Source organism: Phalaenopsis equestris, unplaced genomic scaffold, assembly GCF_001263595.1.
Source record: "Phalaenopsis equestris unplaced genomic scaffold, ASM126359v1 Scaffold000002, whole genome shotgun sequence".
In the NCBI taxonomy this organism is placed as follows: domain Eukaryota; kingdom Viridiplantae; phylum Streptophyta; class Magnoliopsida; order Asparagales; family Orchidaceae; genus Phalaenopsis; species Phalaenopsis equestris.
In genome coordinates this window covers 50808028-50823752 of record NW_018164444.1, presented here as the reverse complement: position 1 = coordinate 50823752, position 15725 = coordinate 50808028, and the positions used below count along the sequence as shown (strand labels likewise).

General features: G+C 32.4%; 1 protein-coding gene across 3 annotated transcripts; it reads left to right on the top strand.

Moving 5' to 3' along the window:
• The first annotated feature begins 4557 nt into the window (after nt 1-4557).
• On the top strand, nt 4558-11791 carry LOC110037465 (beta-1,4-mannosyl-glycoprotein 4-beta-N-acetylglucosaminyltransferase-like). 3 transcript variants are annotated; one of them, XR_002295342.1, is made up of 3 exons: nt 4558-4970; nt 5322-6525; nt 11773-11791. XR_002295342.1 is itself a non-coding variant. In XM_020742132.1 (2 exons), exons 1-2 carry the CDS (start codon nt 4905-4907, stop codon nt 6417-6419), a joined length of 1161 nt encoding a protein of 386 aa, XP_020597791.1. In that variant the 5' UTR covers nt 4558-4904; the 3' UTR covers nt 6420-6736. The 3 variants fall into 3 exon arrangements, 1 of the variants encoding a protein (XP_020597791.1); XR_002295341.1 differs by lacking the exon at nt 11773-11791 and adding an exon at nt 6624-6736; XM_020742132.1 differs by lacking the exon at nt 11773-11791 and having other exon boundaries at nt 5325-6736.
• The last annotated feature ends 3934 nt before the right edge of the window (nt 11792-15725 follow it).

Here is a 15725-nt window from a genome sequence, read left to right as displayed (position 1 = left end):
TATTTTCTGTGGCTTGATTGAGAAAGGGATAGAAGTTTTCAATGATGATTTGTTAATATTTAGAACTTCATTTGATTCATGTTTAGATCATTTAGCAAGAAGCTAAAACACTGTGAAGAGACTAACCTCATTCTCAATTGGGGGAAATGTTAATTTATGGTCGTAGGAGGAATAGTTTTGGGGATAAAATATCTGAACATTGAGTGGACGTAGACCCAAAAAAGGTTCAAGTAATTGTAATACTACCTCCACCTACCGCTATAAGGAGAGTTGAAGTTTTTGGGACATGTTGAATTCTATAGGCGATATATAAAATAAATTTCAAAAATCACTAAACCTTTATGTCAACTTTTAGAAAAAGTTGTATTGTTTAACTTTAATCAAAATTACCTAAATTACTTTAATTTATTAAAAGAAAAAATTATTTATCGCTCCTATTATAGTTTCACCTGACTAGGGAAAACCATTTGTGTTGATTTGTGATGCGAGTGATTATAATATTGGGGCACTTTTAGGAGAAAGACATGATAAAATTTTTAAAGTTATATGTTATGTTAGTAAAACTCTTAATGAAACTCAAATTAATTACACAACTACTGAGAATGAATTATTGGCAATAGTATATGCTTTCGATAAATTCAAATCTTATTTAATTGGAACTAAATATATTATTCATATTGATCATTCTGCTATTAGATATCTTATGTCAAAGAAGGATGCTAAACCAAAATTAATTAGATGGGTGCTTATAATACAAGAATTTAATATCAAAGTAGTGGATAGGAGAAACTCTGATAATCAAATTGCTGATCATTTATCTAGGTTAGATAAAAAAATTACAATATTTATGAAGATGAAATCAATGAAATTTTTCTAACGAGCAACTTTATTACTGAGTGAAATATTTTATGGTATGTTGACATAGTGAATTTTATTTTTAGTGATAGTATACCCTATAGATTATCATATCATCAATAGAAAAAGTTTCGTTCATGTTGCAAGATGTTACTTTTGGGATGACCATATTTATATAATAAGTGTAATGATCAAGTTATCATGAGATGTGTACAATTAGAAGAAACCCATTAAATTATTCAGAAATATCATGATTCTAAGTTTGTGGGACACTTTGGTATTGATAGAGCTGCATTTAAGATATTCCAATCTGGATTTTCTTAGCTAAGCGAGATGAAATGCCCCTAAACTTTACTTTAGAAATTGAGATTTTTAATGTTTGGGGTTTGGACTTTATGAGACCATTTACACCTGCACTAGGAAATTTGTATATTCTGATTGTTGTAGCCTATGTCTCTAAGTGGATTGACACAACATCTCTACCTCATTGTGATGCTTAAAGGGTTGCAAAATTTCTGAAGAAAAACATTTTTAGTGGATTTGGGATGCCGATAGTAATTATTACGGATGGGGGAAGCCATTTTTAAAACAAAAGGATTAAGACATTAGTTGCAAAATTTGGTATTAAACATAGGATAATTACAACATATCACCCTCAGACTAGTGATTTAGTTGAGGTTTCTAATAGATAAATTAAGAAAATATTGGAAAAAATTGAGATAATGTCCGTAGATTAAAAAATCCATAGTTGAGAGTTGCATGAGCTGGGATAATGTATGTAGGCTATAGAGGCTAGAGTTGAGAGCTATGTGAGCTAAGACAATGTGTGTAGACCACATAAGTTGAAGTTGAGAGTTGCAATGTCTGTAGGATGCAGAGGCCATGAATGCTAGATTTAAGAGTTGGATGAGTCATAATAATCTCTGTAAGCCACAGAGGTAAGAGTTTAAAGCTGCATGAGCTATTATAATGTTTGTAGAACACAAAGGTCAGAGTTCAAAGCTTCATGAATTGTGTAGCACATAGATTGTATTTGTTTATGTAGGCCATAAGGGGTAAGCTACAAGATGAGAGCTTCAGAAGTCCAAAGAAAGTCAACATATTTTGAGTATGGTAGATTTAAGAAGTTACTATAGAGTACGTTGTTATACCATCTTCGAGAGGCATCATTATACCATATGTAATGCACATTGTTGCAGCGTATGTAGGAAGTGAGTTGCACTATCTTCAGAGTGAGTCCTTAGATTATCTTTGGATCATGTAGATACATTTTATTTTGGGTGAATCATTGTACTACTTTGTATGGTGCTATATTACTCAATAATGTACACAAAATTCTAAAACATACAACATGTTTCTGTAACGAGCTTTGTTCCAATGAACCAGAGCTAGCAGATGGTGGTTGACAAAAGACTAAGAGTGGTGGTTGATGGTAGTCTATGACTGTAGGGGCATGTGACATTTGCTAGACCTTCAATGTGGAACACTGGACCTCAAGTCCTCCTCCAATTCTCGAGATTCATCCGATTCAAGGTCTAGGTCCCCTCTCAAGAGGGGATAGGGCTCTATTTATAGAGTATGAGGGAGACCTCCTTGCAAACAAAGAAGGAATCAAGATTACTCGATCGGATAAGCCAAAGGGATTCTCTCGATCAGACGATATTTTATAGACATTTGAATGCCTTAATGATCTCAAAATTGAGTGATCTTAGGCTCATTGAATTCGTTTTGTTGAGAGGCTCAATTTGATTGTAAGCTTGTCTGATTTGAAATTAATTTGACTTTCCAATTAGACATTAAAAGCATCTAAGAGTTGCTTATCAACTTTGATTCAAGCTTAATTTGCCTCACATTGGATTAACTTTGGTGCCATTGAGTCCGTCTCGTTGAGCTAATCCGTTTGACTATAAGTTTCCTGAAATCCGAGTTATGAATGATTTTTTATTGGGGTTTGAATATTTCTTGCTAAAAATGCCTCAAGATTTGTGTTAATTGCCCCGAGATTCATGCCAAATGATATATTTATTGTGATCGTAACAATAATATATTTGAAATAGTCTAGCTATTTAATTTATTGTAAAATAAATCAATGAGATTAATTTTCTTATTATAATTTGGAGTAAAATGAGTTTAATATAAAGCTCAACATCAACACAAACGGTGACTGAACATGAGTAGGTGATTGGGTGGGCAACAACAAGAGGTAGCGGTGACAACTTGTGGGGTGTATTTGAAAATAGACTAGATTGGTCAAGTTTTAAAATCGCCAACAAATGAACTAAACAATGAGTTTCAAATACATCAAGATTTACACTACATTTTTTCTTTGTTTCATCAAGACCAATCACCAAACCGTTGATACCCCTTGCAAAAGGAATAAATTATTGATAAAAAAGCAAACCAAATGACTGCTAAACTTACTTATTATCAAGCTAATCTCTTCTGATAATTATTAAAAGAAACTTATGAAGATATAATTTGCATTGAGATTAAATGTTAGAGGAATTGACAATGCATCATTGTAACTAAAGAAAATGACATATTGACTAATAAGTCGCTCATCTCTACTTCACATAGATGTTCATAAGTGTAGATATCTTATTATCAAGCTAATCATTTAAGGGCCTCCATTTGTCACATTTTTTTTAATTAATTTGACTTGAGCCAAGTTTAAATTTTTGGTTTATAGTATATATATATATATATATATATATCACCCTTGAATCAGCACAACTTATTATGATTATAATAGTTTTTGAAGGCCAACTAAGGAACTAGTCCAAATGCAATTGAGCGAGATTTAGATCTAGTCCAAATGGAATTGAGCGTCAAAATCCCGCCAAATGGAAAGGCGCCAAGGGATGAATGAAAGGGATTAACCTTGTTCATCGACGATTTTGCACCAGAGAGCAGAAGGGGGAGAGAGACGTGGTAAGAGTTTTAAATATTCTCCATTAATATACTTTTTCAACAAGGGAGATAGACATCCCGACGATGCCTTTTTAGCAAGCTCCCTTCAAGGCTCATAGTTCTCCTCATCTTCTTCACAAGACTCATTTATGTCTTTTTCATAGAAATTTGTAGGGGACAAATGGAGGCACTTATATTTCAAAATTATTAATATTAACTGTAATATTTAATTTGATTTAATAAAAATTTTATGAACTATTAATTGATAATTAATCATAAAGTTAATTTTAGTTGGTTATAATGAAAAAAAAAGTAAAAATTAATTAAAACTTAGCATTTAAACTATTAATATACTATTGAATATACCTCTAATTATATATGGGTAATTTAAATTTTATTATATTAAGCTAATTGATATTATTTAATAGTTTTCTTTGAGATTATAACTTAAAATTATATTAAAATTCAAAATAGAAGAGAAAATAGCCCTAAAATTAATTAATAAAAATGTCATGATTCATATTTTTATGATCATGCTGCTCATCATCAGCCCGTCCTCCCATCCTCCTATCGAAAGCTCACAGGAGCCAGACAAGCAGTAGCAGCTGAGGCAGAAGCCTGTGGGTGGGTGGCGTCAACTTATAAATCATAAATCTTTTATTTTATATATAAATTTACCATTTTTTTCGCTACATCTGTAGCCATCTGTTAATTTTTTTTATTTTCCCTTCTGCCCTTCTCAGTCCTGATAAAAAGACGAGAATTTACCATTAAAAAAAAAAAAACCGAGAGAGTGGGGCTTGTGGGCAAGCCAAGCGCATTCCAAACGGCTATAATTGAGGTAGCAGAGGAGAGAGAAAGAGAGTCGATGCTGAGAAAAATTCATCTCTTGACGCTATTTATTCACAAAGATTTGAGTTTGCCCAGAGAGTGGTGAAGAAACTGAAGGGACAGCTAATAAAATAGGGATTTTGAGGAGGAAGAAGGGGGAAGAGGGAGGTTGGGTGGTCCGGCGGTTGCCGGGTGGAGCAAAATCGGAGGCCGTGCCTGATCCGATCTGCGAATCAGGTTGATTTCTTCTCTGATTGTGAAGGAGAAGAGTTTGCTGCTGATTTAGGAACTGGAGGAAGGTGTTCGCGATGCAAGAAGGAAGCTATTACAGTTCGAAGAAGACGGATGATATCTGCGAGGACGTTTGCGGCTCAGTAACTTCTTTGCTTTGCTATTTACATTTCTATTTCGATTTTTCTCGATTGTATTTAACGCAGATCTGTTGTTTTTTTTTTTTGGTTTTTTGGGATTTTGATCGCAATTGTGGCTTGTGAGGAGATTTAACGCTGTTTATGCTATAAAGCCCTAGAATGCTGGGGTTTTGGTCGGCTTTGTTCCGCTCATTTGTTTATGCATTATTTTTTAGTCATCGGGTTTCATGATATCCTCTTTGCTATTTTTCTTTTTTTTGGAAAAAAAAAAAAAAAAAAAAAAAAAAAAAAATCTACTTTTCACTGTGATTCTTAACCCTCGATTCAACAACTTATTCTACAATTTTACCCTAGCAGGCTTCTAGGGTTGCGTTGAATGCCCGGCTGCGTTGCATGCTTCGTGGATTTGATTACAAGGCTCTTTTGCTTCTATTCATTGTCTTACCACTCTTCATATTTGGTATATACTTACACGGCCAGAAGATCACTTACTTCCTCCGACCCCTCTGGGAATCTCCTCCTAAACCGTTCAATATTATTCCACACTACTATCATGAAAATGTGTCCATGGAGAACCAATGTAGACTACATGGTTGGCGAATCAGGGAGACTCCAAGGCGTGTCTTTGATGCCGTTCTCTTCAGCAACGAAGTGGACATCCTTGAGATTCGCTGGACTGAGCTCCACCCCTTCATCTCGGAGTTCGTTCTTCTGGAATCTAATTCCACTTTCACCGGACAAGTAAAACCCTTGTTTTTTTCCCGGAATCGAGAGAAGTTCAAGTTCGCAGAGTCCAGGCTCACTTATGGTGTTGTTGGTGGAAGATTTGTCAAGGGGGAGAATCCTTTTGTTGAAGAATCATACCAGAGAGTGGCTCTGGATCAGCTAATCAGGATAGCAGGAATCAATGAAGATGATTTATTGATTATGTCAGATGTTGATGAGATCCCCAGTGGACACACAATTGATCTTTTGAGGTGGTGTGATGACATTCCTGATAAGCTTCATCTGGAGCTTAGGAACTATCTTTATTCATTCCAATTCTATCTTGATAATAAGAGTTGGAGGGCCTCAGTGCATAGATACAAGCCTGGAAAGACAAGATACGCTCATTTTCGCCAGACTGATGATTTGTTGGCAGATTCAGGATGGCATTGTAGCTTCTGCTTCCGCTACATTAGTGAATTTGTTTTTAAAATGAAGGCTTACAGCCATGTTGATCGAGTGAGGTTTTCTTACTATCTTAAGCCATCAAGGGTTCAGGATGTTATTTGCAGAGGGGCAGATCTCTTCGACATGCTACCAGAGGAGTATACATTTCAGGATATAATTGCAAAGTTGGGTCCCATTCCCAGCTCTTATTCAGCTGTTCATCTTCCTGGTTATCTTCTTCAGAATGTTGACAAGTATAGGTATCTTGTTCCTGGGAATTGCTTGAGAGAGAGTGGCTGAATGCCATACTTTCTGTAGCATATTTTTCTCTTGCCAACTTACAGGACAAATTATTGGAGAACTGGGAGATGATGATGATTCTTCTGAGGGGAGCTTGCAAGCATGGGTGAGTACTTGTGTTTTGTAATGTTTAGATGTTGAGTTATATTTGAAAAATTGGGTATATTTTGTGATGCTGACGAGGAGCATATTCATTTGTTCCAGCTGCTCTATGGGTTTATGGCCGGGAAGTTGTTATTTCTTTCATCGCTTACTTTTTTGAGTATGCCATGTTACTCAATATAATTTAGAGTGTAGATCAAATGAAGTTTTCTGAATTTTGCAACATGGTGATTTATTATTTTCTTAAAAACTAATTAATTTTTGTTTTTTTGTTCCAACTGCCTTGATCCTTCATCAACTCTTCCATTTTGCTTTATGGTTTCTTTTAGCTTTGTTTGCTTGTTGTTTTGATGATTTTGTTTTAGGAGTTTTTGTCATTCCAATTTCATTTGTTGAAAATATTGTATGTTCGGTATTCATGGCATGCTGTACTAGCAGAACTTGTGTTCGTCCTAATCTCCATCTTGGCTTACAGTATTATTTTGTCATGTGATTTGCATTTTATGACAAGAACTTGCGTTGTTGAAGTAGCATTGGTTTTGTGATGATATATCTATATTGGAATCGAGAATAATCAAACATATTCTTGTGATGTCGACAAGAACTTTCTGTGCTTTTTATGTTTGTGGAATTCTTAATTTGCTGCTGTGTTACCATTGTCGTAGCTATGTCACAACATAAAATCTTACATCATAAGTTTCTCACAATTATTGGTTTGTCATATTAGGCTTGGTTTTCTGATGTTATGACATATGTCCATGTAGATTATAACTGTTTGATTTTTAAAACCTTTTTTTGTCAAGATATGTAAAAGAAACACGACATAATCCTTAGTAAGATTTTGTGTTATGAAAGTTGTTACTAGTTACCTGTTTCTGCTTTAGCTGCATAGATTTTCATACTATTTTTTTATTATGAATAGTAAATAAATTATATGTTTAAACTTAAATATGCTTGTAATGAACCAAATGAATGCGTGGAAAAGACAATGAACTGAGATCAGGTTCATCATCACTGTACTTAACCCACACAATCAAGGTTGGCTTTATTAATTTTCCTCGGGTCTGTTTTTTTGAGTGTTATATGAGTTTTTAAGTCATTGTCTTGAAAGTCTTGAAATTTTTTTTTTTTGGCCAAACCAAGTCTGTTACCTTTGTTCCACAGCTCTTTATTTTAATGTTTAAATAATAATTTTATCTACTTATTTTATAGGTGTATCTTTTCCACTTTATCTTATATGTCCAAACCACATTAATCTATTTTTTCTTATAATACAGTTTGTTAGTCTCATTGCAGTTATTTAACTCTAGATATTCCCCATTCTTTTTTGACTCAAAAGCAGTTCTGTCAACGTCCGATTCTATGAGAATTATACAATCAAGATACTTAATCCTGTCATTTTACATTTCAATTGCTCTTTTTCCAACAATAACTGCTAATTGTCAACTTTACTCCCATCAAATATGTATGTTTGGTTGTTAGTCTTTGTTTACTAATATTGAACACTTTAACTTTAATAAATTTATTTTATTATTACAACCTCTCATTTATTTTAAAAGTGGCCTCACCTATGAAAAACATGTCAGCTGTATATGCATTCTCCAATTTGCCTTGTCTCCATTATCTTTTGTGAGCACCTCTTGTATTTTTTGATTTGGTGCTATAATTTTGATTGAGAATAAATAAATTTGAAAGAAAATTATTACTTTCTTTTGTTTGGAAATTCAGAATTAGAAATAAAAGGAAAAAAATCCACCATACAGGGAGAATTTGTGTTTTCCTCTCCCAAAATGAGCTGAAAAGGGAGAGAAAACTAAAGGAATTCATTCATATAATGGTCTTTGGTTGCTTGAAGATGCAAATCATGCCTGCAAAACAATGAAGTTCATTTAATTTGGTCTTTGGTTGTTTGAAGATGCAAATCATGTCTGCAAAACAATGAAGTTCATTTAATTTGGTCTTTGGTTGTTTGAAGATGCAAATCATGTCTGCAAAACAATGAAGTTCATTTAATCCGTCATTTGGTTAGATTTTGTTTGACAAAAAATATAATTTTTAATATCTACAAAGCTCCTCAAAATTCTCTAAATGGTCATGACTTAATTTTCACACTAGAAAAGAGCGAAAATTAAATTACTACTCGCTAAAATTTTTTTTTTATTTGTTAAAAACCAAATAAGTTTCAAGTAAACTTGTACTAATACCCAATCTAATCTTGTGTCTGTTTGTATTATCTTTTTTTATTTCTTCCCTCAGTTCCCAATCAAATTTCGAGAAAACTTGTTCAATTTATAGATCTAGAATTTACGACCTTTTAAGTTTTATTTATCTATATGCAAATTAATTAATTCTGCAATGCCGCTTGCTGAGAGTTAGCTTGTTTTTTATAAACGAGTCTTTTATTCCATTTTAATCATAATTTATTTTACAGTTGTATTTTGCTTGCTATACTCCTGTTTGGAATTTTCTTGTGAGAGAGAGTATGATGAATGAATATTTGCTTGATTCTTATTTCTAACTAGGATATAAAGGTAGTTTCGAACTTACTTCTAAATAGCTTTAATATCTTTAAACTTAATTAATTAATGGTGAGGACAAGTTGATGCTTGATCTTCCTTGTATGCAGAGTTGCATACCTTGCAACTTTTGCTGATATCTCCTACTGTGAAAAAATATATAAGGGGCATTTACACATACCACACAATTCTTATGTATTTACATATCTAACGCCTAAACTTTAATATTTGAGTGTTATGAATGTAAATATCTAACTTCACGTTATAGATATGGTAAATTCATAAGAATTGTGTGGTTGTATGTTAACTTACCAGAAACAAAAAGATGCTTGGTTATGCATTATCAAAATATTTTAATGCTATATAGTAAAAGGAATGTGGATGATAGAAAGCATAATAAAAAAATTGATTGGCATAAATTTTTAGTTTAAAAATTAATGAAAGAGGGAAATTATCTTTATCCAAGTACTTAGAACTTCAATTTTCTTGGATAAAAAATCTTGCCCTCTGTTTTAATATTTCTAAATCTTAAAAAATATGGGAACCGTAGAGCACCATTTTAAAATGGAGCCGAAGAATAATGGTGTGGTTGAAGTAATAATAAAATTTAAATGTCATTTTTAAGAGAATGACATTAAAGTGATAATTAATTTACTCAGTTGATATACTTGACATTTTTATGAAATGCATGACATGAATCCTCGTATTTGCATTTAAGATTATATGCTTATAATATTGTATACAAAAAGTTGTTTTATATTTACTTTATATTTAAATATTTCCTTTAAAAGGATAAGGATTCCAACGTCCCAATTTAAAAGAACAAAGAAGATTTACATACCTCTCATTTCGTATGCACTAACATATCTAAACACCAAAACATCAAATTTTACATTAGGTTCCAACTTAATGCATGAAAATGTATATTTTATTTTTTTTAAGTTAGAATAAGTGGTATTTTTGATGTGATGTGAAAGATTTGGGTGATATAGATGTAAAAAATTAAGTTTGGGTGTTGGATTTGTAAATATAGAGGAATTGGTTGTTAGATATGTAAATATATATGTAAATGTCCCCAAAATAATAATAATATTTTATAACTTCAAATATGGGTTGTATGTGCCTAACATGTGCTAAAATCAACAATAAGAGTGACTTCAGTGACCGATTGAATTGTTACTTGACAAAATATGCGGTGCTGTTTCTCAGTTATTCAAAATGCATGTTTGCTTGATCTTGTCTTTAAACTCTTTTCTGACCCATCTTTAATTCATACCATGCTGGGTTAAGTATACTTATAATGGGTCATATATGTGCCTTGTATGCTATACCAAAGCTGATTCTAATTAGTTGGTATGAGGCTGATGAAATAATAATGATGTTATTATTTCTCTCAGCTGATGAAATAATCAGAAAGGTTGTGCCAAATAATTCCCAGTACAGTTTTACTTGTTAGTCTATTAACTGGCCTTTTTGTATATTTTTTCATGGAAAAGTCTCCAACACCAGAATTCTGATTTCTATATAATGGGGTATCATAATAGTTTGAAGGTTGGCAATGTAATGGTGCATCGCTTTATTTTTTTTCCCTTAGTAGATACGCAACTAAATTAAAGAACTCTGGGAAGATATTTTACATTTATTTCATTTGGGCTTGCTTTCATGCAAATATTGATTCTTTATGAGAGTAGATTCTACTGATATCTTAAATGTTAATTTTGTTGTTTATATTTTAATGATTGATGTTATACCATTGTTTTCTGAGAAAGTAAAAGAAGGAAAGTGAGCATTTGTTTTTTCAATTTCTGGTCTTGTTAGTGACTTGTAGCTGGGATGTTTGATTTCAGTTTGACTCCTTGTCTTCATTAGTTTTTTTTTGCTTGAAATAAGCAAAAGTCTAACTGATGATACATTGAAGCTAGCCTATGTGAGGCCCATTATATCATTTTTTTGTCCCTTGTATGTTTGACAATTTGAAGAAACTATAGAACCTAGATGCAAAGTTTTCTTTTTTTCTTTTTTGTGTGCGCAATAATAAATAAATAAAGTGTACCGAAGTGTAAATTTATACAAGAAGAATTTGATTTTGAGATCTTTGCAATAATATTTAAGATATGTATGAACAAATTATCATATATATAAGCTTTAGGATCGCTCAATTCTTATATATTTACATATCTAACACATAAACCTCAATTTTTACGTGCATGTCACTTTTCTTATGTATGAAGAAGTGTATTTCTCTATTTAAGAAATTTAAAATGGTGATATTTTTTATGTGATATGAAAGATTTTGGTGGTTTAAATGTAAATATAAAAGTTTGATGTTATATATGTAAACGCTTAGGAATTAGGTGGTATTTATGTAAATGTCTCTCTCTCTCTCTCTCTCTCTCTCTCATTGTAAAGTATTAAGAACAAGACATGTCTTCTGAACTCTTGCTTCGATGTTTTGCTCAAGTGAATTAGCTGTTGGCTTGGTCGAGCTAAGCTTTGTTTGACTTGGATGTTTTGTGGCATAGGACCGAAGCTGTTAAGTTGAAAATAATAATAATACAATTTTACTTCCAGTTACCATAAAACTTCATCTGATACAAAAATTGCCTCTTTTTGACAAAAGCTCGTTATCATCTCATAGTTAAGGAAAATGGCATCATGGATAAGCTTCTCATACATTGTAGATTTTTTTTTTAATATTTAATGTTTGATTACAATGTTCTTGATGATTGTATTAGATTGATATATATCAAGTTCAACCAAGCAAGCTTAAACCTGAAATCGAACCTAGTACAGCACATTAGCCTCCAGGACCTTATTCTTTTCTTCCAAGGCTGTATGTTCTTCTCCTTGAGGATTACAGAGCACTCTAATTATTCTACTGACTGTCATATGTCCTCTTTGGACTTCTTCAATTCACAGATAAGAGTTATTTCTCTTAGTTACAGTAGATGCATTATTTTCAACTATGTAACCCCCTCCAAGTCCAGTGTATCTTCAGGCTTCCTAAGATATTTCAACGTCTATGAGCTCCAACCAATTTCTTTTGGAGTTTGTAAACCAAGTCTTTTATGGCTTTGCTGTAGAAATTCCTCCCAACCCATCTTCAATAATAAGCTTGTTTCTACAACATACAAGCTGAAGTGGCCTATGTTTGGGTTGTCGTTGGAAGATGTGATATAGCGCAAGAAGCTAAGGAGGGAGAACAAGATCAATCGTAAAGTTGAGAGCACGAAGTTTCTCCTAAATAAATCTATGATAAGGAATCAATCGAAAACTTTTAATTAGAATTTATTTTTTTATGTGTTTATGATTGTTGTTAAAGGCATGTTTTGATTTTGATATTTTGCACATTTAGAACTTTGAAATTTAAAAAATTGAATTTTGAAATTCAAAATTTTAAATTTTGATTTGTGGAGGGATTGAATAGAGGGAATGTTCTTTATGCAATTTAAATGCAATTGATGGTTGAAAAATGAAAGGAAGATCGATTTCCAAATGGTTATGGTTGGCCTTTACTTTAGAGTGTTCTTACCATCTCTTCTTTCTGTTAAATTTTGAATTTTATTTTTACGTAAAATGTAAATATTATTTGTTAGAGAATATAATAGATTGATGCAATTTTGAGGTAAAAACCATTGTTGTTAGAACTTTAGGAACGAAGCTTGGCGGTTAAATTACTAAACTTGGAATTTTCTTGTTGGCTTCTATTTTGTTTGCATCTTTAGTGATTTGCAAGAGTTCTTTCTTTTAAATGCTACAATCTTTTTCTTAAATCTCCTCCACACGATCATAGCATGTCTAAAGCTTTTATTTTTAGAAATTTTATGGATGGTCTCTCGGCCTCCACTAGGTTTACAATGGCTGTTGCCAAATTCAAAGTGCAAAACTAGTGAGTCACATGATATAATGGGAGACAGCACCTTCGCACCCAAGTCAGTGAAAGTAAATCCAATGGCTGCTGGCGCTTCCAAAATTTTGTTGCATATATATATATATATATAAACAAATGTTATATAATACTTAAATTTTTTTTGTTTCGTGTAAATGTTAATCTCATATGTTAAAATGACATTCTTGAATTAACTCATGTAAAAATGACATTCTTGAGTTAACTCTCTCTCTTGCTCCATGCCAATTCATAAAAACTTACGAAGATCCAGAGCATAAATAAATCAGAAGTAATACATAAGATATATGAGATTTTAACATTAAAAACATTAAGGAAAAGGGGAAAAATATGATCCAATAGAAATATACAAAGTATTACAAAAAGTTATTTTTTTTTAACTAAAGTGTGTGTCAATAAAAAATTCAATAGATATAAATCAGGAAAAATGTCTTCTATGGTGGTAAACATCATTTGATGATAGTGGGCTGGTAATTGACTTGCAGCCATGAATGGAGGGGGACCAAATGACTAATAAGATATGTGTTACGTATCATTGGCTGGCCGACAAAGTCTATTAATAGTTGTTGGGCAATGATAAAAAAAAAATGCCAGAAGTCATGCAACAGCATTTGATTTAACTTGATCATTCTCATGTTCAAAATAGAGAGTGACTAATAAGGCATTAATCATTGGCAGGCATCAAATGTTCATCGATTGTAAGCAACGGATTGATGGATGCATGCTCTTGAGTTGATATGAGAATTCAATTGTCATTAAGTGCTTTTCAAGACTTCTGTATTTAAGATATTCTCTTGAGAAATTTTCAGTTATTAAATATCTTATACATTTTAAGGATTACCGCTTCAGATGAGTTGAAATCGTTTATCTTTTAAAACTTATATTTTTTGAGGTTTGTGTGCATTAGTTCTCCTCAATCTCCCCCACTTAAATAGTTGATGTTCTCATTAGTTCTCGTATCTCATAATCATCCACCAACTAGATCTGATTCTAGAGGTGACCACAATAGATTTAAGAGATGGCTCCCACCATGTATCACTTTGTCCCATCTTAGGTTCAAGAGGTGGCTCCCATGGCGTAGCACTTTGTTCTGTATGACACTTAGTTTCTATTTTTCCAGCTAGTGTAATGCTTTGATATCATTTGTGACAGCCTGAACTCTCACCAATCAAGCTATTGCTCGATTTGGCTGAATGGCCTCACGTTTTTGCCGTTGTTGTAACTTCCAAGGAGGTCACCCATCCTAGGAATGCTCTCTCAAAAGCACATTTAACTTTGGAGTTTCTACTGAAATTCCACCTTTACAGTAAAAGGTGCCTCAATGGGTTTCACACCGACTATGCTCATTTGTGTAGCTGAACATCCTTTAAAAGCTACATTATCTTAATTTACTTTTTATAAAATTGATACATCAGTGAATGGCATGATTATCTAACTTTTGAGTTGATGCAATAATGCATAATAGAAGGAATACTTATTTGCAATCTTACACGAGATAGATGTGAATCTCCTTTCAATATTTTAGTTAATTTTCACCCCAGCCATGGATCATTTAGATGAACCAAATTGTTGTATGCTAGAATATTTATATTTATACATAGAGAATTTATCATCTTAACATTATACAAAAATTTGATACACACATAAAATTAAGATAAATTAAGAGTGGTTTATAAGAGAGAATTTTTTACTCGAAAAATAAAGGTTGTTGAAAAACTTGTATTACCTAACACAATTGAAATGATTGGTATGTGCAAGTGTTGTGCTTAAAAGATTATTTGTGGAGAGCCTAGTTTTTCTTCTTATTTGAGAGGAAACCAACATTCATCAACCTTTTAGGGATGATAGGAGTTGGTGTTGGGGAAGACAACAACTGTCAAATTTGTTGCTGTCGATTATTAATGTCAGGCATTGACATTATTAATGTCAAACATTAATCTTATTAAAGATGATAGGCGTGGATGTTGATGATGATGTTGGGGATCAATATTGATTTGAACTTCAGTTGTCAAGATGGATGTTTAATTGATTGTAGTCCTTGATGATAGTTTTGCTTTTGCATTAATTTTGGTGTTGACTTTTTGTGTTGCAGCCTTCATATTGACCGTGGGTGGCCATGGAGAAATTTAAGTAGCTTAATAATATCAAAATTAAGTCATCCTGAGCTAGTTGGATACCTCTCTTCAAGACACTCATTTTGATTTTAAGCACGTAAGATTGAGTTGACATTTGATCCTTCAAAATTTAACAAGAAATCTTCAGGTATACGCTTTTGTTCTTGTCTTTGATCCAAGTGGGCGTGATTTAAAACATTACTTTAGCATCCTTGGATCCGTTTCATCAACATTTTGAACTAAAACAAGAATCCAAATGATCATTAAATTGATAAAAAAAAAACATCTTTTTGAACTACTTGAATCAAAATGCATTCTTTATCAGATAATTTCTTGATTTGTCGCACATATTTCTCAAAGTGCACAAAGTAGAAAATTACTAAATCATCATATCATGCTAACCCAATTGTTCAGATGCCACAATAACAATGTGAGTGCACGACATCAGTGAAGAATCTACAGGTGGCATCTTTTAGGTTCAAAGTAAGTAGTTGTGAAGGCCTGCAAATATAAAACTTTTTTTGAACTTTTTTTGTTAAATCTTCATTCATTTTGCTTTTAAAAATGCATTTTTGAAGATTAAAGCCCAAGTTCTCGCGTTGCTACTTCCAACCAGTAAATAAATTTAAGAAACTTCAACATTTTTCAGAACTTGGTTTCTAAAAAA

Bases quoted from the DNA above. Each gene is read 5' to 3' on its own strand.
- LOC110037465 (XM_020742132.1), top strand. From the start codon at position 4,905: ATGCAAGAAGGAAGCTATTACAGTTCGAAGAAGACGGATGATATCTGC. The intron at 4,971-5,324 runs GTAACTTCTTTG...TTACCCTAGCAG, and splicing joins GCGAGGACGTTTGCGGCTCA to GCTTCTAGGGTTGCGTTGAA.